Raw genomic sequence first — 22,337 nt, 5'->3', positions numbered from 1 at the left:
GTATCAACAGCAAGCACACTTCTTGCATCAGTCTCAGTTTTGAGCTCCTCTGATTTCAACAGAAATACTTCCTAATAGCCTTGGCTGCCAGCTTTAGTAATAACTTCTACGTGGCTTAACTTTTGAGTTAGTCATAGTATTTATACTGCAAGGCTGCTTCAGCATCCTGAGCACAAATGCTCTTTGGTGGTTACTCCATGAGATGGTCATTAGCTATGACAGAGTTATTTAGCATTGAACTGTAAGTCAGGTGATGTTTGTGAGAAGTATGTTTCAGTGTATGAATCCAGAATTACTGTATTGCACTGTTCTAGCTAATCCTATATTTTTTATAACTTTTTAAAATTTCACAGGACAAAGTTGGAGAATTTACGAAACTGAGTAAGACTGAGTTGCTCGAAGCCACTGAGAAATCCATTGGTTCTCCAGAAATGTACCAGTTTCATTGCGAACTGAAAAATTTCAGAGAAAAGGAAAGAGAACTAGAGGTAAACACGTTCTTTAGACAGCAGTGAATGTAGGAAAAGTAAAATAAATTTTACCCTGACATGTAACAGAATTAGAAAGTGGTATTTATTTACAAAGTCTGTGGTAAGTTGATTTTACGAAATAATGCTCGTCTTCTCTCAGAACTCATTCACTCTGACACTCACATGCTTGTAAATACGAAGATGTGTGCAAATGGTCCAGACCCAAAAGATGAGGGATGCCTGTTGTCAAGTAATCCTTTCTTCTCTGGGATTTTTGACTGGCAATAGCTTTCCTAGACAGATATTCTATGTCTTCTATAAGTCATTGGCTTATGAACAAGCGTGGTCCTTTGCTTTAGTGTTGCTCACTTCTTCGAAAACAAAGAGACAGAAAAAAAAGAAAAGGACCTTGTTCTGACAGCAATGTCTGTCCTTAGCCATACAGGCCATTCTTTTAATCCTTTGTTCTGCTGTTCCTGTCATTTGGGATGGTTCCCCTCTAGTTACTGCTGTACTGAAATGTCTCCTCTGATGTTAAATTTCTGCTTTAATGTACAGGTGAGATGTAGACTGTTTTCTGGGAACTGTTTAGATACTGTAAAACTTGAAAATGTGTATTACAGAACTTGTGCAGAGAAAAAACGACCTCATTGGAGAAAATGAAACAGAGGGTTGAACGGTACAAGCAAGATGTTGAAAGATACCATGAATGCAAACGCCATGTAGACTTAATAGAGATGCTTGAGAGGAAAAGGCCATGGGTGGTAAGTTTCATTGCCAATGTTCTTCTCACTTAACCTGTTTTCTGTAAGACTGAAATTAGAAATAGGCCAAAAGTTGCTTTAGAAGAAGTGTGACAGGAGTATTTTGAATATCATTACAATTGCTTAGTGCAAGCAGGCCAGTTCGTGAAATTCTGTTCTTGGTCTAACTGTGATGTTTGCTTACATACCTAGCTGCATAGGTTGCTTCAGAAGTAGTTCGGGCAGTTCTTGCACAGTTAGGAAAGCCAGTAGTACAGGCCAAGAGCAGTACTTCTTTTATTCTGTGCGGAGGCAGCTGGTTTAAGCTCTAGACAGCTCTGCTTGCTTCTTCAGCTGTAACTTTTTTATGTTTTTTGTTAAAATTTTAGAGGTTCTTAATTTATTAGTTGAAGTTCAGTGTGCATGACAGACATGTCACTGAATTTAAATTGCCAATCTCAAAAATATTAGCATTTAGACAGAAAAATATTAAAACACATTTGAAGGAACCTAGAGAAAAGAGCAGGTCAATTACACAAATGAAAGTAAGTCTTTCTGAGGAGCACTTTAATGCTGCCTTAGTTTAGTGTTGAGTGATCACTCAGATTAAATTATTCTAAACAGTTCAAACTGATGGAGATTTCATTTTACTGAAACAATATGTTGTTTGCCTTGTTTGCAAGGTTAGAGTTAATCATATATAAGTATAAAGTTAATGAAATACAGATATAGAACTTCCAGAGAACTTAATTTACTAATCGTGAAGAATGCAGAAAACTTACTTTTGCAATTTTGCATATAACGAAGCCTCACATGGCTATGCATAGAGCATTATGGCCTTTGCATCTTGAGCAACTGCGAACCCATCACTGCCTTCAAATCATCTTGCTAACAGCAGGGGGATTTAGGAGTAACAATTGAAATAGATGGATGGTGTGGTAGGTGTTAAGGAAGTAGGGTATGCCTTCTGTGATGTCAGTACTTGCTGAACGGTGGGATTTTTTCTTACTACCTGTGTGTTAGCCTAGTGTTGCATAGTAAATGTAAACTGATGCTGATTGATCTCTGCTGTAAGATACTTGCTTATACAGAGCTCTAAAGGGTTGCTGGACACTGGTTGAGGAAGACTAAACTAATGATTTTATCTGCTGTCAATTAAGTTGCCTTCTATAAATTAGAGAACATTGCTGTTAGTTATGTGATACTTAAGCAAGTTTAGTCAGACTGTCACACCTTACTTCAACTGCTGTCTTCTAGACAGTTAATATTGCTTAGTATGTTAAAGGCTTTTAGTGGTTGCACTCAGTTAACTTTTTGGCCACTGAATCCATGGAAACAACAGTGTGCTTTGACACCTTGGTGAAGTTCTTATTGACAGTACAGAATCAGTAGTGTATATTAGATTCAGGGAAAAGAGATGAGAACTGGAGGTAAATATGCACTTTAGCAATGTCGAGAGCAGTGACTATAGGGAAATTCTGATAAATTTTAACACGAGATCTTTCATTGAAGGGCATCAACGTAATTGTTTTACTAGGTAGAGAATATCTGAATTATGGGCTGTAATAAAATTTCACATTCTGTTGCTGTTTTGTGATTTGTTAAACTATGACAGAATTTTTGGTATCCTCTTACATTGCAACATACCAAGCTCTTTCTCAAAGAAGAATTTCATTGTTCTAAAAGAGCATGTTTTTTTTTTTGTTGTTGTTGTTTTGACCTAGCACTGTTTAGTCCTAAGAATAAATTGGTGGTTTTGTGTTTTAAAATGGGGTTTACTGAAGTTGAGAATAGTATGGGAGTTTATTCTTCCTTCTGTGGATGTTTCTTTTGCTCCATCCTCCTCAAAATGCAGATTTAAACTTGAAGACTAAACACTCCTATCTGTTGAATTTACCTTTGTAACCAAGCAGAGTAGCTACACCTGAGCTTTCAAGTCAGCTGGAAGGCAAATGTATAAACACTGCATGATGTTATGTTGTGAAATAGAGAAACAGCCTGGAAATATGATAACTCAAATATGACATTAGACTGTTTTTTAATCATAGAAGAAAAGAGGAAGTCTAGTGATGAGCTTGTTCATGTTCTGATCACTGTTGAAGTGCATTTTAATTCTGAAGACTATACTGCTTTTCACCTGAGGAACGTTTTTTTGTCAAGCCATTTTTTTTTCCGAGACAATGACAACTGCTTCTAAATGTGGAGAATTGTGCACTATTTTCACATATATCCATGTCTAATACGTTTTTGAACATATACTTTAAGTTCCGTGGAATTCCATAGTTCCTGGAATCATGTCATGTGGTTTTGAAAATGTGTTTTGGTCAAGCTATATCCATTCTTCTTTTCCTCCCCTCACATTTACAATCTAAAAAACCATTGTTTTAAGATGCAAATACCTCTTGAGAAAACTGAAATGTTTTGGAAGTTCTACAAGTCTTTAGTGGAGTGCATAATTACAAGCATCAAAGTTACTTGAGTACAGATACGCAACATCTCTGTATTTTGGTGAAGTCAGATTTTCTTAAAGTATTAAAAGGATTTGCTATGTAAAAAATCATGTCATGACAGTTCTGTGGAACTTGCTTGTACTTTATTTGTGGAATCTGAAGTGTGATTGTACATGTGTGCATTTGCTTTAATCTTGAAATAAAGTGCCTTATTTAGTGCAGAGATAAATTTTAAGCTTAATCTTTCAGATTAGTGAAAATATAATCCTTTTATCTCTATAACTTTGTAACAGTGGCTACTGACTGTACTTCACAGAATTACAGCAGCTTTCATGAGATACTTTTTGACTTCATGAAAAAGATACTGTGAAGAAAGAGCTTGGATTTTGTAGCCTAGGTTGATTTATCTGTGATTCATTGGGTTAGTTAAGTAACTATGAAAAAGTGGTAGCAGATAAAGGAAATTCACCTGTTAAAAGCAGCTTCCAGGTGGTCTTTATGTAACATTATTATTATTGTTACTATTACTGTTACTATTGTTGTAATAATAACCTCCAGGGCTTGGAATAAACTAGGCATATGTTTTGAATTAGGGGCAAAGTCAAACAGCCTTCTCTTCCTCTGTCCCCCTGCATACATGAATCTACTCTCTCTGGACCTCTGAGCATCTTATTTTTTTCTCATGAACCCTTCATAGTCATAGAATGTATCATTCTCTTATGTTTCTTAGTTTGGGGGGGCTGGGGAGAGTTTCCCCTTCTTTTTGATCCTTCCTTTTTTAATGTTTTTTCTCCCCGGAGAGTATAACACACACAGAAAAATCACTAATAATGACTCCTTTAGCTTAAGCTAATTTCTCTACAAAATTCCCATCTTCCTGAAGTGGAGGTTCTTGGTCACCCTACTGCTTACCATCTCTTTTCTCTCATGAATGTATCTTGAGTTAAACTTCTAGATAGCAATGGCTTTGGTGTTTGTGGTGTGTGGTGGAGTTTTTGTTTCCCAAAAGTATGTTCCACTCTGTCCCCTTGGTTTACTTCAGCAGTGGTTGTGTCTGTTACTTGCTCTGACGATCTGTCCAACTCCTTTCCTTTTCTTTCTCCCGAAGTTGTTTCTGGTTATTTGCTCCTTAGCTTTTAGATTTCTGTGTAAATAGTCTCAAACTATGAACAGAGGAGGGCTAAGGAGTTTTTTCCATGATCCCAGATGAACTTGGAAACAAGGTAATTGCAGACAAATGGGTTGTTTCTTCCGCTTCTTGAATTGCATATTATTTAAGAAGTGTTAATAATGTGTCCTTGTTACTGAGGACTGAACGATCCCTACAACTCTTTGTCATTGGAACTTGTAACAGTATTAATTACATAGTTGCTCTAATACTAGTTTCTGGAAGAGATATTTTTCTGAAACTCATGAGCAGTTAAATAAAATCTTTGGACAGTATAAAACACTGCAATAGAATACAGCAGTTTTATATTGTTTTACTTTCACTCCAAGGAATATGAAAATGTTCGTGAACAGCATGAAGAAGTGAAACAGTGCCGAAACCAAGTTAAGAAAGAACTGAAGTGTCTGAGAGAAATGCAGGCCCCATGGACAAGGAAAATCCAGGAAGCTGAAGAAAATTTAAACAATCTGGATATGAAAACCAGAGATAATGTAGGTATTGAAGTTCTTGTTTAACATAGGCAATATTTCAGGCACTCTGTGTTCAGCTTTGTAAAATCTAAAGTAATAACCTCTTTCTTCGTAGTGTGTCATAATGATATTTCAGCAGAAATTTACCTGAAGCACCTGTGCCTTTGGTTCTCAGTGCCTTCTCTGTGTCTGTTCAAGGAATATGTTCCTTAGTAAACCTTTAGTAGCAGCTCTTCAGTCTGCTCTTGGCTTTGTAAAAACAAATTTTAAAATTTCTCTTCATTGTACGTTAAATAATGTACATATATTGTGGAATATAATGTTAATAGTTTCCCTAAGTTAAGTACTTTCATTAAATTAGATGCCTGTTTTCATCTGTTCTGTGGTTTGGGTTTGTTGGATGTTCACTCCTCTTATTTTCTCAAAATGTGGTTTATTTAAGGTAAATTACATCTTTACTGGCCTAAAAGCATTCCTCTAATATTGATCATAATTGCATAAGTAGGACTTGATTTTTTAATTAGACAGTAATCTCGCATCAGTTGTGAATATTTTTATGCATTAGGGAATTTAATGGTAAACGTAGCTACTTATATGTTACAGTTTATGTAAGTTTTTTTAACAGCTGCTTTTCCTGGGTTTATGGAAAAATACAATTTCCATATGAAAAATAAGAGTACTGTAATTTCCTGGAGGATTTTGACTAGTATTTACTATTCAGACTGCAGAAGTCATTGTGTGTATAAGCTGCACAAATTTGTAGTGGGTTACCAGAGTTAAATGATCACATGAGAATGTTTGTTTGCTGCAGTGAGTTCTGTTTGAAGGTAAGTGACCTGCTCAGAGGAGTTGAGGTGGAAACATGTGACACCTGTAGAAGACTACTGCCTTGAAGCATTTTGTAGAATGAGAGTCTGAAACTTCAGTGGCATTTAATATACTGTGAGTTAATAAGCTAGTCATGTGCTTCCTCAAAAAAAAAAAAAAAAAAAAAAAAAAAAAAGGCACCAAAACACACCCTTGCCCCAAACAAACGTTTTTGTTGTGATAAACACTACACCAACATTAGGAAGTATTCAAGTACCTCATAATTATAAGAAAATTCTTAGGTAAAAGTATTTAGGTTTTGTGTGCTGCAGTATTGCAAGAGTTTGTTTTACTGTGAGGCAAAATACCTAAATGTTCCAAAATGTTGCAGTCTTACTGCTGTTGCCTTTTTTTGGTCTGGTTGGGCTTTTTGTTTTGAAGTTTTTGTTCTTTAAAGATAAGTGTACTTTCTTAGAGAAAAGTTAACATCTGGAAAATTGAAGTTGATTTTCATAAAGCAACAATGCCTTCATTCTTGTGACTTGCTAAACTTTGTTCTCACTGCTTGGTCTTATCGTGTTAGATTTTACTCGTATGTATCAAGCTACTGTGTTTTTTTGAAACTGGGAGCAGTTCTACTTGATCATTGGTACCACTGTTCTTGGAAGTATTGGGCTGTATTCATATAAAAGTAATCTTTTTTGTTAAAGGTTGTACTTTTTGTTTTCTATGAGAAACCTAGGACAAACAGTAATCATTTTAGTTTTAACTTGCAGGGAGCTTGCTCAGCATAGGCACTTCCTACAAAACAGTGGAAGAAAACCTGAGAGAATGTTTGAGATGATTCATTTGTACTCTTGAATCAGCATATTTTTCTTTTCAATCTAAACTTGTTGAGTAAAGCTTTTGTATACCATATATTCAAAAGGTTAACTTTGTGCTAATTAATTATTAATTTATATAATAAATTAATAATGAATAAATAAATAATGTATGTCTGGAAATTGGATTAGGTACATTTGTTCTACAGTATTCCAGTAGCCAGAAATACAGAAAGAAGGAAAGAGGATAAATTGGAAATAAGTAATTTATAGAAGACTTACTGAAATACTCTAATGTGGCTTTCCAGTGATGAGTTACAGTTTTTGTAACTAATTCATAACTAATATTATTCATATTTATAACTACTACTTATTCATAACTAATACTATTCTGTGTATAGTATTAAACTAAGACACTTCCAAACCTGTTTTTTCTGATGTTAAATGATATGTTCAAGTCTAAATTGAATGATTATTATTTTGTCTTGAGCTCAGGGTCCAGAATTGCGGAAAAAGACTTAAGAGAATGTATTATATGTGTGGTTATGGCATTAGCTATTTGCAAGATACCAGGCAAGTTAAGATCTGAGAGATGCATTGCTACTTTCTGAACTTCCGTGACGGTACCTTTTTTTCAGCTGCTGAAATGGATTTCCCTCACACATACTTTCAGAGTTGGGCTGTTGAAATATCCTTGGAAAGGAGAATGAGTGCTGATTGCACTGTCAGGAGATAGTTTTGATGTAATATTAAAGTGCAAGACTTAAGTAGCTTAAAATGACTTAAGCTGCTATGTCATGATTAGTTCCTCACTTTTTCATAGACTGCTTGAATTTTTTGTAACTTAAAATTCTGTCTTTGTACAAACGCAAGCATTTAGCAAGAATTTCACAGGTAAATATTCTGTAAGCCAGAAAGAGTTGATTAGTTTCAATTTGGCATTAAGGGAAAGCAGTTTAATATTTAAGTCTGCTCTATTCTGGATGCACAGACCTGTAGGGAATATAATTCTCTTCAGATCCTTTGCTCCAGGCTTATAACCATTATCAAATTACTTTAATTCTGACTGCTTCTTGAGATCTTTCTCTTGACATGAGGATATATATATATATGAAAGCAGAAATAACCACATCTTCATTTTGTCTTTCTTGAAGTTTGTTGGCAAAAAGCCTAGTATGGAGTTGTAGTTTTATCTGGAAGGAGCTGAACAGCAAGGAAAGGTGGAGTAAATCTGGAAATTATATTAATGAATATATCCAGACATTGCATGACTTTTTCTCCTGTCTCTTTGTGTTAAAACCCTCTCAATTTCTGGATTGGAATAAAAATTTTTAGTAACACTTGGTGTTTTGAGTGGTATTATGTAGAATGTGGAAAAAAAGAAATGGACCCATTTTATAGGAAAAGTTTGAAATGGTGTATTTTCAGAACAGTTTCTTCGGGTTCTTTAAAGGCATTTGAACAGAGTTAATTAGGTAATGCAGTTTTTTTAGCAATATTTAATGGTGTAAAGCTGTCTTTTTGGTTGTACAATGAAAATCATAAAGACTGTTCTAGCTATTTGTCTATTCTGTAGGTAGGTCTGTCTAGAAACATATAACTGAAAATACGATGATAAATGAAAAACAGAATTCTGGTTCCTTAGTAGTGCCCTAATTTCGAGAGCCTTCAGAACTGTTTTGTGAATATTGTGCATCAGTTTCCTGGAGAGAGCTTCCTCTTCAGGCTGCCTCCCTGAGCTCTTTGAAAAGAGCATCACAGAATCAGTACTTCCTAGCAGTCAACTGCAAGACCCAGATGTATTTCTTCTGTGCTGGCTTTATGCAAACTGTCTGCATGACTCTTTAAATTTTTTGAGGTTGGGGTAGGGAAAAAATTCTGCATAGTTTTATTTTCTCCTTTTTTGATGCATCTTAGTGTTTTCAGTATGACTTTTCATAGGAAGATGTTTCTTCTGCTGAGAGTGCTGTGTTTGTTTCCGTGTCTGCACTGGAATTTACTTGCAGTCTTTCCATCCTTCTGCAGTGTTCCAGTATTCTCTTCACAGTGCTTCAGCCTCTAGGGTTTAGGGAAGGAGGAATTCAGTTTTCGGAGAAAGGATAGTGTACTTCCCCCGTGTCAGAACTCAGCTGTGTGAGTGCCTGAGCAACTTGAGCTAATAAAACATGCTCTGAGAAAGGATGGGACTGGGTGATGGCAAGAAATTCCTTCCAGCCTATGTTTTTCTTCCACTTTATAGAAGCTGAGGATAGAGAAGGAGCAGAGACATGGATGCCTACACATGAGCCAACAAGTTGTCAAGCTCAGTTGTGTAGGATCTAGCTCTAGCACAATGCATTTCAGAGGTAGGATGACTTGGACAAACCTGGTTTGGCCATCCTGTGCCTAGGAGCTTAAGCCGTGCTCGCTGTTTAGTTTATCACCTTTCTTTGCAAAATTGGTTTGGAGAAAGAGGCAAGAACATTCTATAATTGTAGGCATCTGAATGTAACATTTGTATTGAAATCAAGGGTGGAGGTATTTTAGTTTCAGATCAGGAGCTTCCTGTATATGTCATGCCAAAATTTGCAAACCTGTAGCTGAATGGTTGTGAACAGTACAGTACGAATGCTGTTATGCAAGTCTTCACAAATTGCTGAAATTATACATGCTACAGATACAGTTAAGAATAAGAAATGGATGAGGATGGCTTTGTCAGTAGTAAAATGGGGAGTAAATACTTAGTTATGCATATACAAGATGTTATTTAAAATCTGACTACTTTTTACAAATAGAACTGAATTTATGACTGTAATTTTAAATATCTTGCTGTATGCAGACTGCTGAAATCAGAAATATTTCCCAGAAATGTAAAGAGAAACAAGATGCTTTGGAGATGAAGGATAAACAGGTAAGAGTCTTGCTGACTTTTCTTGGTGTTTGTATTTGGTTTTTTTGTCTGCTCTTCTGTTAGCAGAGTGGGAAATTACTGTGAAGATGCTGGAAGTGCTTGCACTCTTCACTCCCTCCAGCACACAGTGTATCTTTAGAATTCTATCAGTCAAACAGGAATTACTAAGAGAGAGGTGTATACAGTATAAATTATGTTGCCTACTAAAATGGACAGTGTGTGTGTATATATGGATAGACAGAGACATATGCACACATGCTGTTTGTAATAGGCTTTGCTTGAGAAGCTACAGCTTCTGTAGTGTGAGAGGCTGGGGTTACTGCTTCTAAGGATATACATCTTGCATCTTGTAAAAGAAACATCCTTGCAAGGATGTGAAACAGTCTCATTTAAGCACTTGGCCAAGAAATGTATAGTAAATGAAATGTATAAGGATGCAAAGTCAAAACTTCCAAGTTGTGTTTGGGCTATAGATTTTACTTAATCATAGACTAAACTTTAGATGTATTCTGTTAATCTGTAAACTGTTAATCAATTTTTTAACCTTTAAGGTTCTGCTTTTGTGAAAATGAAGCAACTTCAAAAATAGGTTTATAGCCTTGATTGTATTTTTGCTTATGTTCTTCAATTGCCATAGTGCTATTGGAACTGTAACAGACTCTTGGGGTTTGGGTGCATGGTTATGTCAGCATTTAATAGCAGTTGCACAAGTATCCTAAGTATTTGCTGTAGGTTCTGTATACCAAACTCATTTCTTGTTGGAAATACTCAAAATTTTTAGATTGAAGAAATTAATCAAGCATTCAGAATGAAAAAAGATGAAGAAACAAACAGGCAGAAGAAAATACACCAAACTCAAAAAATAATAGAAGAGTGGCAGAATGAGCTGGCTACAATGGCAGTCTGTGAGAATCTTCAGCCAAAAATTGATGCTGTTAATAGTGAACTGAAAAAATTACAAGAAGAGAAGGCAAATATTGATAATGATGTCAGTGATCTAAGAGCAGAAAAAAAAAACCAAGAACAGGAAGAGAAAAGTAAGTTACTTACATTTCTTTGTCAATTTATTTTACTATTTTAATGAATCTGCTTGTACAGAATCTCCTTGTCCTGCTGTAGTGAAATAATTCAAGGTTTACTTCAAGCCCTGTAGTTGGCTTACATGTATAGCAGTCCTCTTTGTTGTTAACAGCTTTGTTAAAAGTAACAATCACTTTCAAAATTGAACAAGAAGATGCGAAATTAACAATTGACCTTAAAACTGTCCTTCAAATGATCAGTATTTTTGATATCTGGGTAAGGAGACTCCTTTGGCAGTTTGGGGGATTTTTTTGGTTAAAAAGGAAGGTCTGTAGTTAGCAGGTTGTGAAAAGCGATCTAGCTACTTCATATATTACATATAGTATAGTAGCTGCTGATGCTGCAGTTGTCCTTAGATGAACTTTAGGTAAACTTAATTCCAGAGTTTCTTTACATTAGTCTGGGATTTGCAATTAGTCATTTCTAAGAAATGAAATTAAGTTTAAATACTTGACAGGTTGTGAGAGTGTTATATACATATTCCTCCGTGAATGTTGCTCATTTGCACATACCTGTTGGCAATCCAAGAATCATAAAATCCAAGAAGAAACTGACCTAGGGAGTCCAGGTGACCTGGGGAAGGAGACACTATTTTACCTTGAATAGCAAAAAATTCTCAGGTTTTGATCTCTCTCTTCTGAATAGCAGATGCTTTCATACCCAGTCTCTTGTCACACATTGTGGTTTTTGCCAGCATGAAGTAACACAGATATTTCACATTACTAGTCCTACTGTCTCTTTCCTCTGGGGATGTTTTTGGTTTTGAGTACAAAGGTAGAACAGGTCTTGGAAAAAAAATACTTTCAGGGCAAAATTATTGTATTTTTACTGTGCTTACCATATTTTATTATTCTTTGGATAAGTTTTAAATTCTGTTTTAGATTTTAGGCTTTTATAGTTTTTAAGATTTCTTCAGAATTAGCAGCATCTCAGTTCTGGAAAGAGAAACTTAGTTCTTACCATTTACTAACAGCCTTAGTTTTGGAGGAGTGTAGAAACTAGATACCAGAAAATGCTGATTATAATATGCACTTGCTGTGGACTCTTTTTAAGAAACTGCCTTAAATTACAGGAATAATTGATCGCCTTGGACAACTTAATAATATAATGCATATGAAGGAAGAGAACCTTAAAATGAGATTCCGAGACACGCACTCTGCTCTTATGTGGCTAAGAAACAACAAAGACAAGTTTAAAAAAAAAACTTGTGAACCCATGATGCTTGAAGTAAGAAGATTCACTTGCATACCACTCTGTTAGCAGTTAGATTATGTATGTCTTGCAAGGCTTCAAGAATGACTGGGAGAGTTTTGAGACACATCTTGGAATGTACTGCCAAGTACATGCAGGATATTCATATTTAGAATTCCGTGGCAATGTAGTAATTGAGTAAGGTGGGATGGCTCCTTTCCTCCATAAGAAAATGCCTGTTGCAGGCTTTCTCTGTGGTGCAACCAGTTTTTATCCAATCTTACTACTTAAGTAGTTCTTAGTTGCTGCTTAAAAAAGCAGTGGGAGTTGCCAGTTGAGTATCTCTCCTTACAGCACAACCTGCTCAGCTGTGGTTACTTCCCTCTGTGATCTCCAAGTGTTTTTTTTGTTTACTGTACCCAGCCATCTAGAGACAAAGAAATCAGTTGCTAGTTTTGTTTTGTGTTTTGGTTTGGTTTGATAGCTGCTGTATGATCTAGAAGTAGCAGGCCAGGGCTAAATTTTCAAAGAGGGTATTACTTTTTTAGTGCACCTCTTGCAGTATATGCTCCATGTAATGTGACAAGGATGAAGATCTCCAGTTGCACTTCTTTTCAGAATTGCAAACTTACTTAATAATGTATTACTACAATTTAAATTAGTATATTAGAATATTTATATACAAATTCTTACACTTGGTACATGTACTAGGACTGTTCAAAATGGCTTTTGTTTAGAATAGAATCCCAAATATTTCTTGTTATTACCAGAACTTTGAATTCTCCCTGAAAAACCACATCAAGATAATTTTATAAATGCTTCAATAGGGATATCTTTACTTTTACTTATGGCCTCATTAACCTCTCTGACATTAGTTGATGTGTGGATTTGTTTTCTCTGTGTTGGGGTATAACCCCAGTCATCAGTCAACTCCCAGGCAGCTGCTCACTCACTGCCCCATGTGCAGAATTGGGTAGAGAATCAGAAGAGTAAAAGCTTAGACAGCTCATGGTGTGAGATAAAGACAATCCAATAGGGGAAGCAAAAGCCAAACATGAGGAAAGCAAAACAAGGAATTAAGTCATCGTTTCCACGGATGGACAGGTGTTCAGCCATCTCCAGGAAAGCTGGGCTCCCTCATGCGCAACAGTGACTTGGTGTCTTGGTTTTGGCCAAGGTCAGGGTTAAATTTTGGTAATGCTTGAGAGGATGAGTGGCTGAGAGAGTGTGGCCAGACCCTAATTTGTTCCATATAATCACACCTCTTTGCAACGTGAGTGGGGGAAAGGGACTCTTGCTTTTGAGAATGGCATCTCTTTCAGGTTGGGAGAAGTCACAGTGGGCAGTCAGCATTTGTTGGGGTTGTAAATTGTTAGTCTTACACCTTTTATTATTAAAATTGCTGCAGTTACTGGTTGCTTTCTTACCTCATTGCTCTTTCCAGTAAATTATTCATATGTCAACCCATGATTTTTACCTTTTTTGCCTCCAGTTTTCACTCCATCCTGCTAGAGCTTGAGGCAGGGAGAGGACATGGGGTGCAAGCAGTGGCATGGTTTTAGTGGTCCTTCTAAACTGAAGAATACCATTCCTAGACTGACATGTGGGAAGCCATCACCCCAAGTGTGCCCCCTTCCTTCTTCCCCCCACGTCATATACTGAGGATGATGATCTGGAATATGCCTTTGGTCATTTCGGGTCACCTGTTCTGGCTCTGTTTCTTCCCAGTCTCCATGCATTCCTACCCTACCATAGTGGCAGCACCAAGAGTAGAAAAGGCCTTGGCTTTGTGTAACCTGTGCTCAGAAATAACAGCTATCTCTGTATAATGAACCCTCTGTTCAGCACAAACCCAAAACACAGCCCCGTACTGTCCACTGTGGAGAAAATTAACTCTACCTCAGCCAAAACCAGTACACTTTGGTATCGTGTAAATCAGTCTCGTGTACTTAAAAATTCCAGCTTTCAAATTGCTATTAACTATACCCAGCCTTTTGCCAATTTGAGATTGTTAAATTGTGTAGTTCTGCATAATTTTGCCTTTGTGTTTCATGTATAATGACAGTGACATAATATTTAATTACTAGTGAAAGTTAAATGAAAAACACAAACATTAACATTTCATTCACATTTGGAAAGCTTCATCCATTTTAAGTATGTAGGGCTTTTTTCTTAGGAATTCAAATGCACTTCAGCTTAAGGAGTGTGGTGTTTACTGTTGCTAATTGAAAATCCTTACTAATGCTGGAGCAGAGCCATTAGACATAAGATAGAGGGTGGTTTCAATTGTAACGTCAGGATGGAGCAGGAGAGGTGATATGGTGAGAGATGGTGATAACTCCAGGAGTGCTGAAAAAGTATATGGATGGCTAAAAATTAAGCACAGTGATCTGTGACTTACCATAGGTTTCCTCCCAAGAGAATTGGTTGCAAAAAAGGCAAAGAAATAAATTTTTAAAGACATAGTTCTTGTTTTCATTAAATATACATGTGGATATCATCTTGATTATTTAAAGTGTTTTTTTGGGGGTGTTAAGTTGAGTTGTATTAAATCACTTGCTTATTACCTTTCTTTATTAGATCAATATGAAAGACAGTAGACATGCAAAATACGTTGAAAATCACATTTCTTCCAATGACATGAGGGCTTTCGTTTTTGAGTGTCAAGAAGATATGGAGACATTTCTGGTGGAGGCAAGTTGGCACCAATTTAAAACTTCATTAAGTACTGAAGTAGTAACCCTGAACTTGGGAGTCTACTGAGTAAATCTGCATGATAATAATAGATATTTATATCATAACAAGTAGATAATGTGAAGTGTTCAAAGATTTTGTTCAGAATTAAGGTTTCCTTAAAGCTAGACTAACTGGATGCATGTAGGAATATTAAAAAGATGTAGTTTTTTTAATTGTTTTCCTCATTCCTTCCTTCCTTAAGGCAATAGTCACTTAAGTAGAAAATACTATGTACAAGAAAATGGCTAGAGCAGAAATCTACAAATTTAGTACCAAAATTTTCCACTGCCCTTTGAATAAAGAGGCAGGAAGCATCTTCTGTGACACGCAGTGGTCCAAGCAGCAAATTAAGCTTGTTTTTTATAATTCTGCTGTCTTCCTGAATCAGTGAGAAGATTGTTCCTTTTGAAAGTCAGGCAGATGATGCAAGAGGAAAAAGCCAGAAGATATGGTATTAAACTGTCACAATGTTTCCCAACCGCAGTCAACACAACTGTGTATTTAGTGACAAACTGTCCTGCAATTTTTGAAGACTCATCCACTCTTCACACTCTTCTTCTTAGTGGAAACTAACCACTTTTTTATACCTGAACAGTAATGGTGATATCTGAAGTTCTGGGGGCTTATCTTGCTTGTGTGGTTGTGGAACTCAGTTCAAGACTGCTTTGACCAGCTCAACTTATCTTCACTTACATGATTAGCTCTTTAGACTGAGCACTTGGCTCTGGGTTTCTTTGATTGCTTTTATTTTCCCTAGCATATAGTGTTTTCAGGGACGTTAATAGAGTTTCCTTTTAGAGAACTTGGTTATTTCTGAGCCAGAGTGAATTTGTAAGTTCTTTCAGAGGTCATCACTTGAAAATAATTCTGACTCTGAATCAGTAATTAATATTTTATTTGCACATGGTGTATTTTTCTGGTCCTTGCCAAATAATCTAATATAATCTTAATATAGGTGCGTGATCGTCAGAAACTAAGAGTGAATGCTGTATGTGCACCTCCTGAATCATGTGTTGAAAATTTACCTTCAAGACCTATTGAAGAATTACAGTATGTATCTGATTGTATTCAGAAATAGTTATAAATGCAGTGGGTTTGTTTTGTTGCTATATATTAGAATTTTTTATGCAAATCAAATTATCACCAGTTCATTTCTGGGTTAATGGGACTTCTTTCTGACCCTTCAGTTACTTCAGCTTCCTTACCTGCTGAATTTGATTTGTGATGCTTGCTTTTTTATCTCTTCTTCAGCCGATATGGATTTTATTCATATTTACGAGAGTTATTTGATGCTCCTCCTCCTGTGATGAGTTACCTTTGTTACCAGTACCATGTTCATGATGTTCCTGTGGGAACACAGAAGACCAGAGACATGATTGAAAGGGTAAAGTATCTGAAGAAGCATAAATGCACCTGTGGTGTGGAGTTTTATTTTAGAAGTTGTTCGGCAAGTAAATATGGATAATGCAAAAAATTGCTTTAGCAGTTTTATTTTTCCTTTTTGTTTGCCTTGTAGAAGTGGGAACACTTCATTATGGGCGAACATGTTGCAAGACATTTTAAATTCAATCAGCCTGATTATTCACTAAATGTAATTGACAGAATATAGCTGATATGCATGTATAAACTGAACAACATTTTTAGTCAAATGTAACTTATCCTATGGAGGCTTTTTGCTGTTTCTGGTTTAGTGAACATTTTTTCTCTTTATATATCTTGAGTTATGGTAAATCTTTGGTTATTTATAGTATCCTTTTTGATATGAATCTTTTAAAACGAGCAGCTCTGGTATTTTTATACCTTTTTCCCTTCAGATGTATTTGCTTGACTAATATGTTACAGCTCACTTTGTGATTTCATCTATTAATTCTTGAGTACTTTGTTACACAGGATACTTTGTAAATACAATCTTTCTTCACTATGCAGTACCAGTGCTAACAGTTTTTTATTGGTGTCTGTAATATCTTGATAATCAGACTTGTTTAGTTAGTTGTGGTAATATACTCCAACAGTATCTCAACAGTTCTTTGCTTACCAGTCTGAATTACAAGTGTAATGCTGCATTAAACTTAGCATCTTTTTGCAAAGGTTGTTAGTAAGTAGGAGCTGCATAAGCTGAAGTTTTTTTACTGTGTTTATCAATCACACTTGTTCCTTGTTCTAAAAAGTGTTACCTTAAGTAATGCTTTTGTCAGATTAACATTTTTCTGTATTTCTTAGGTCATACAGGAAACCAATCTGAGGCAAATGTATACAGCGGAAGAAAAATATGTTATTAAAGTATCTTCTTACACAAAACAAAACATCTCTAGTAACATGTGCTTGAAGGAGGCACAGTATCTCACTAGTTCAGTGGATACAGAGGAGAGAGGACAGTTGGAAAACCAACGACAGGTACAAATGTATTTCTGTAACTCTGTATGTTGAGAACTTTTAGCTGTTTTATCATGCATTAAGCAGAGCCTGCATATGTTTAGTATGGTATGCAGTAAGAATGCTTGTGGTGCATGTTCTTTTATTTCAGGACATCATTAATACGTTAAAGTCATTGGATACACGTTTGACTGCACTGTTTGAGAGACAGAAACTTCTGGATCACAAGGACAATAAGCTCAGACAAGAGAAGAAGGAGCTTTTAGAAAGAGGAAACCGGAGGAGGCAGTTGGAATCAAAAATTGGTGTGAAGTATGATAGGTAGGAAATAAGCTATGTTATCTATGAAAAAATCTATAATATTTATGTTATCATTTTAAAAGCAGATATATTTTTGTTTTCTCTTACTGCAGTGTGCTTTTACCCTTAAAAAGTAACCAGTAGTTGAGCAGTAGCTGCAGGTGATAATCAAGACAAGGAAGGTGTGTAAAAATTACTACAGTATCTGAGACAACATGTAGCAGTGTTCCAGATGATTTTCTGTAGTAAAATCATAGGATTCTAGTTAAGTTTCACTGTGTGTATTTACTCCAATATTAGGTTATTGTTCTGACTTCGTAGCACATATCTAGATAATGCTATAATATGCATAAATGGCACTAAGTAAGCATGTCAGGGATTGAGTAAGGCCCCAGTTGTCAGTAGTATCATTCATTACATACATTTTGTTTTTATGGGCCTCTGTAATTAGTATTTTGGTTACCGTTTGTCATAAGGCAGAGTCAGGGCATGTTTCAGCAGGTATTTGATTTAGGCACACACTCCCAGTGGGCAGTGTAGATGGCATTAACATCCTGTCTGGACCTTTCTTGTTTTAACCCAGGAACACTGTCTATCAGTTTTTTTACTGTGTACCTCATAAGAGAACTTTGTTCCTTCCTGTCAGTGGTTTCTGCTGTAGAAAGATACGGGGCTGTTGTTATTAGTCTCTTGTTCAAGGTGAACAAACAGAGCACCCTTATCCTGTGCTGTAGAGTGTGTGCTATAGCCCCTGACCATCTTGATTCTCTAAGTTTGTGCCAAGTTGTTGAGGTTTGGCACAGTGGTCCAAATTGTGTGCAGTGCTAAACAGAGAGGAAAAATCACTTAGCTTGCCTGTGCTTCTACTCATACAGCCTGGTTTGTTGCCAGCGTGATTCTTGCTTATGCGCAGCTCACTGTCCACCAGTGCTTCAGGCTCTTCTTTGCAGAGCTTTGCTGCAGCCAGTCTGTCCTGAGCCTGTATTACTCACAGACCCACTGTCTTTGCAGGACAAGACTCTGCATTTGTCCTTGCTGGATCTCACAGATCTTCTGTCAACTGCTTCTCCAGCTTCAGTAGACCTCTGTGAACTGCAGGCCTATTGCTCCCTCCCAGTTCAGTGTCTAAAAACCTAACAGGGCCCTCTCTTTGTTCTTCCATGTCGCTGGCAGGAGTTCTAAACAGGACAGGATCCAGAACATAATCCTTGGTACTGGGCTTCTGGACTTCTGGGCAAGATAAAACAAACCAAGAGTCACCATAGAACCACATTTTTTTACCTATTTAGTCTTCAATTAATCCAGACTATGGTCTTGAAATTTGAATGCATGAATGGTGCATGCATTTTTGAGTGCACTGCACTCAGAAAATGAGAGAAATTAGTCTGGATCCAGAAGACTGAGAGGAAGATGAAGCTGATGCAGGTTAATGCTCGTGCATGTATCTAGTAGTGAGGCTAAGCCTGACTTCCTGCTAGACACTCACAGAACACATCTGAACAGCATATGTGTATGTAGTTGCACATTGCACAGTGGCCGTACAGAGCAACTGGACAGATGCAACACTGGTGGTTGCCTCATGTTTGTGTCTGAGCAGCATGGGATTACCCTGGTGCATTGTCTGTGCATTATCTATGGGCAGTGTGGATCCCATTGGCAGCTGGTTCCAGACGCTCTGAATCTGCACAGTCACTACCCCTAGACCTCAGTCTCCCAAATTGCTTGTACTGGAAATGCAAACCCCTGAGGCTGTAGCCCTGCTTCTGTCGGCCTCTAGAGACTGTCTCACTCACCCGTGTGTGCCTGCATGCTGAACCGGCTGTGATTCCTTAGTTTCCCAGTAGCTCATTCTGTGGTCCTTGACTCAGAGATACAGAGGTAATATATATTTACAGAGGTAGCCATGACTCCCCCAGTCTGCACCCCATAGCCAGTACTCCTGTCATGTAACCCATAAGTACATACACATGGCAGGAGTCTGTGTCAGCCAGGCTGATCCCTCCAGTACCCATTTCTTCCTGTGGTGCCACCCTTAGTGACTCACACATTGTCTTGGCTCCCAGGCCGCTTGCTATCTAGTGTGCCTTGGTCTTTACTAGGGATCAAGCCCTATCTTGTACACTTGTACCATGGTGCTGGCAGCATGGACAATTGCGTCATCCCGTGGTACACACGCTCTGGTCTCTCCAGCCACGTGCAGCCGTCACAGACAAGCATGCTTCCCCCTCTGACTTGTGATTGGACTACAGTTGCTTGCACTTAGACTTTCAGACACATGAGTGCTGAGTAGAAAGCAAAAGAGGGAGGAATGGAGTTGAGTAAAAAAAGAATGTGCCAATTGGGCATGGCTGGACATGGGTAGCAGCCAGCCCACTACATCTAAGTGTCCCTTCTATTCATATAGAACCTGTTTTCCTATACATGTTATTCTCCAAGTTAGCTAGTTTCTCCCTTTCCTCACATTTATTTGCACTCTTGAATATGTAATAGTAAGAGTCCTGTGCTTTTCTGCTGGATCCCGTAATGTCTGTTCTATAACACAATGTCCAGTACTATGCTGTTCTACAGGAGGTGCAAAGGGCTGGACTGGGGGCTGAACAGCTTGGGAGGAATCTCAGTAACAGCACCTGATAGTGGCATTTTGACTGCAGAGGTTAAAGGACTCTGTTCAGCTAGTGTTGCCCCCTACAGACCGAGGTTTTGACACTGAATTGATGACTAGTGAAGCTGGAGGACTTGGCCTTTAGGAACAGAGATTCAGGGCAATCTCCACTGAGATAACAGCAAAATTGTCAGAAACAAGACCTCTCGTTATGTTATATGTTTACTTTTTTATTTAGGTAGTTTCTATATCATGGGTAGGAACACTGTTTTGTGTCCTCTGTGTAATTTTTACACTCTGCTGCTTCAAAAAGATATCCATATGCTTATGAGCTTCAGTGAGCAATTGGTAACCCTGGTGAACCTTCGCAGGACTTGGCCAGCAGTGAGGCTGCTCAGCTACGGTGAGAAATTTGGGTCACTCAGAGTATCCCACAAATATACTGCAGCATGTTTGGTACATTCACAGTACTGCTAATGTAGACAGAAATGCCCACTGAAACGTGAAAGAGCCACGAAACCACAGGGTTTCCAGGTGAACTGCAGTCAATGGAGAATAACTGGTTTGTTGAAGAGGAAGGAAGGTGGGAAGGGGGTGTGGCTGTCTCTTTGCCAGGAGAGCTGTCACCAGAGGTTGTGCCACCACTTAAATTGGGGTCGGGGTCTGCTGTTCAGTCTTGCAGTCATGTGTTCACTCATTTTCTTGAAGCCCAGTGTAGTATCCCTGTAGACTTACTTAACAATAGTATTTTCAGATATTACTTTTGTATTTCAGAGCCTGAAATTACATGAGAGCTGTATCATTGCCTGGAAGAGTGGATTTTTGGTTTATTTCAGTTATTTTTTTGTTTTGTAACATGACATATAGGGGTGGTTCTTAGGGACATAGTTTAGTGAAGGATATGGCAGTGTTAGGTTAGTGGTTGGACTCAATGATCTTAAGGTCTCTTCCAACCCAGCCAATTCTGTGATTTAATTGTAGTGCAAGAAGGCACCCCCCGCTCAGTCCAGAGGGTGCCTTAGTGTTGACTAGGTTGTTTGGTTTCCCACCTGAACACTGGTACTGAGACTGTCCTGGGACAGGGTGGTCCCTTTCTCTGAGTCCTGAATTTTCATTCCCATCTGCCCCCATAGCCCTGGGCTTTTGGAGATGGGCATTTCATGGACCATGGCTCATGTGGTGGGCCTGGGTGTAGCCAAGATGCAGGGTATTATATGGACTTCTAGCAGCTGCTGTTGTCTCTCTTATATGTGTGAAGGTGAGCTTCTATCATGTACCCTAACAGAAAGCTAAAATTGATGTAAGTAGCAACTGCTTGATCTCTGTCACCTCATTGATTTACAGTTCGGTTCCTGAAGTATGGCATGCCCTTTGTAAATGCTTGATAAATCTCTATGATCACCTTCTCCATTATGCCCCTAGAATTGCTTCCTGAAAGGACTTGTTTTACAATTTTCCCAGGGATCAAAGCAAGAATGACCAGTTTGTAGTTTCCTCTCTCATCCTCTTGGCATGTTCAGCAGTTTTGCAAAATCTCCAGATGCTTTGCAGCTCACTAAATGTCATGGTTCCTCTTCCATGTTCCGAACCTCTAAAACAAGTGAAAACTCTTGTTTTTCTTCACTGAGATGAGGATACAATTATTTTTTGGGTAGACTATATAAGAAGAATTAAGTAGACTTCCTGAACTCACCTTTGTTGTATTGTTACAAAGAGGTATCAGAAGAAGTTCTTTCCTTACACTGTTTTTTCTCGGATTTCTCTGAGTCCAGAAGTAAAGGACTATGCTTCCTCAATGATGCTGTTAGTAGTCAAAAGTGGAGTTTCTTTAACTGCTACTTTTTTGTCTGTTGTATTTCTTTGGTTTAAAGTGCATAGTCTGTGGATGCCTCCAATGTGTTAGGAATGTTTGTGATTACAAATTCCTTTTCTTGCTAACTGTTGGTTTGTCATCAAGTGTAAGAATGTTTGTGGTTTTAGTGTGATTTATTTTTAGTCATAATAAATCAAATATGGATTCCTCCCATAGTTTAAGACAGCTGGAGCAAGATGCTATTGACCTAGAGAAGGAATTTCAGCTGGCAAATGTAAAGATCAAAGAAATAAATAAACAAAAAGCAGAACTTGTTACTGAATTGATGCATCTCATGAAGGTATGTATTTTTAACTTGGTATGTGTTCCACTTTTGTGAAGAGTCCAATTCTTGTAATTTAAGTAGGAGGCATGCAACATTTG

General features: G+C 37.5%; 1 protein-coding gene across 3 annotated transcripts in view; it reads left to right on the top strand.

Moving 5' to 3' along the window:
* SMC5 (structural maintenance of chromosomes 5) overlaps positions 1-22,337 on the top strand; it is a 39,425-nt gene that overhangs the window by 5,755 nt on the left and 11,333 nt on the right. For all 3 annotated transcript variants that reach the window (XM_038123806.1, XM_038123809.1, XM_038123808.1), the window contains exons 5-16: positions 354-488; positions 1,094-1,234; positions 5,161-5,322; positions 9,748-9,819; positions 10,601-10,856; positions 11,972-12,126; positions 14,671-14,784; positions 15,782-15,876; positions 16,078-16,210; positions 17,047-17,220; positions 17,351-17,520; positions 22,131-22,254. In XM_038123806.1, the coding sequence (XP_037979734.1) occupies positions 354-488; positions 1,094-1,234; positions 5,161-5,322; positions 9,748-9,819; positions 10,601-10,856; positions 11,972-12,126; positions 14,671-14,784; positions 15,782-15,876; positions 16,078-16,210; positions 17,047-17,220; positions 17,351-17,520; positions 22,131-22,254 (1,731 nt within the window). The remainder of the gene's footprint in view (positions 1-353; positions 489-1,093; positions 1,235-5,160; positions 5,323-9,747; positions 9,820-10,600; positions 10,857-11,971; positions 12,127-14,670; positions 14,785-15,781; positions 15,877-16,077; positions 16,211-17,046; positions 17,221-17,350; positions 17,521-22,130; positions 22,255-22,337) is intronic.

This window comes from Motacilla alba, chromosome Z, assembly GCF_015832195.1.
Source record: "Motacilla alba alba isolate MOTALB_02 chromosome Z, Motacilla_alba_V1.0_pri, whole genome shotgun sequence".
In the NCBI taxonomy this organism is placed as follows: Eukaryota; Metazoa; Chordata; class Aves; order Passeriformes; family Motacillidae; genus Motacilla; species Motacilla alba.
The sequence above is the reverse complement of the archived record's forward strand: the minus strand, read 5'-3'. Positions and strand labels throughout refer to the sequence as shown.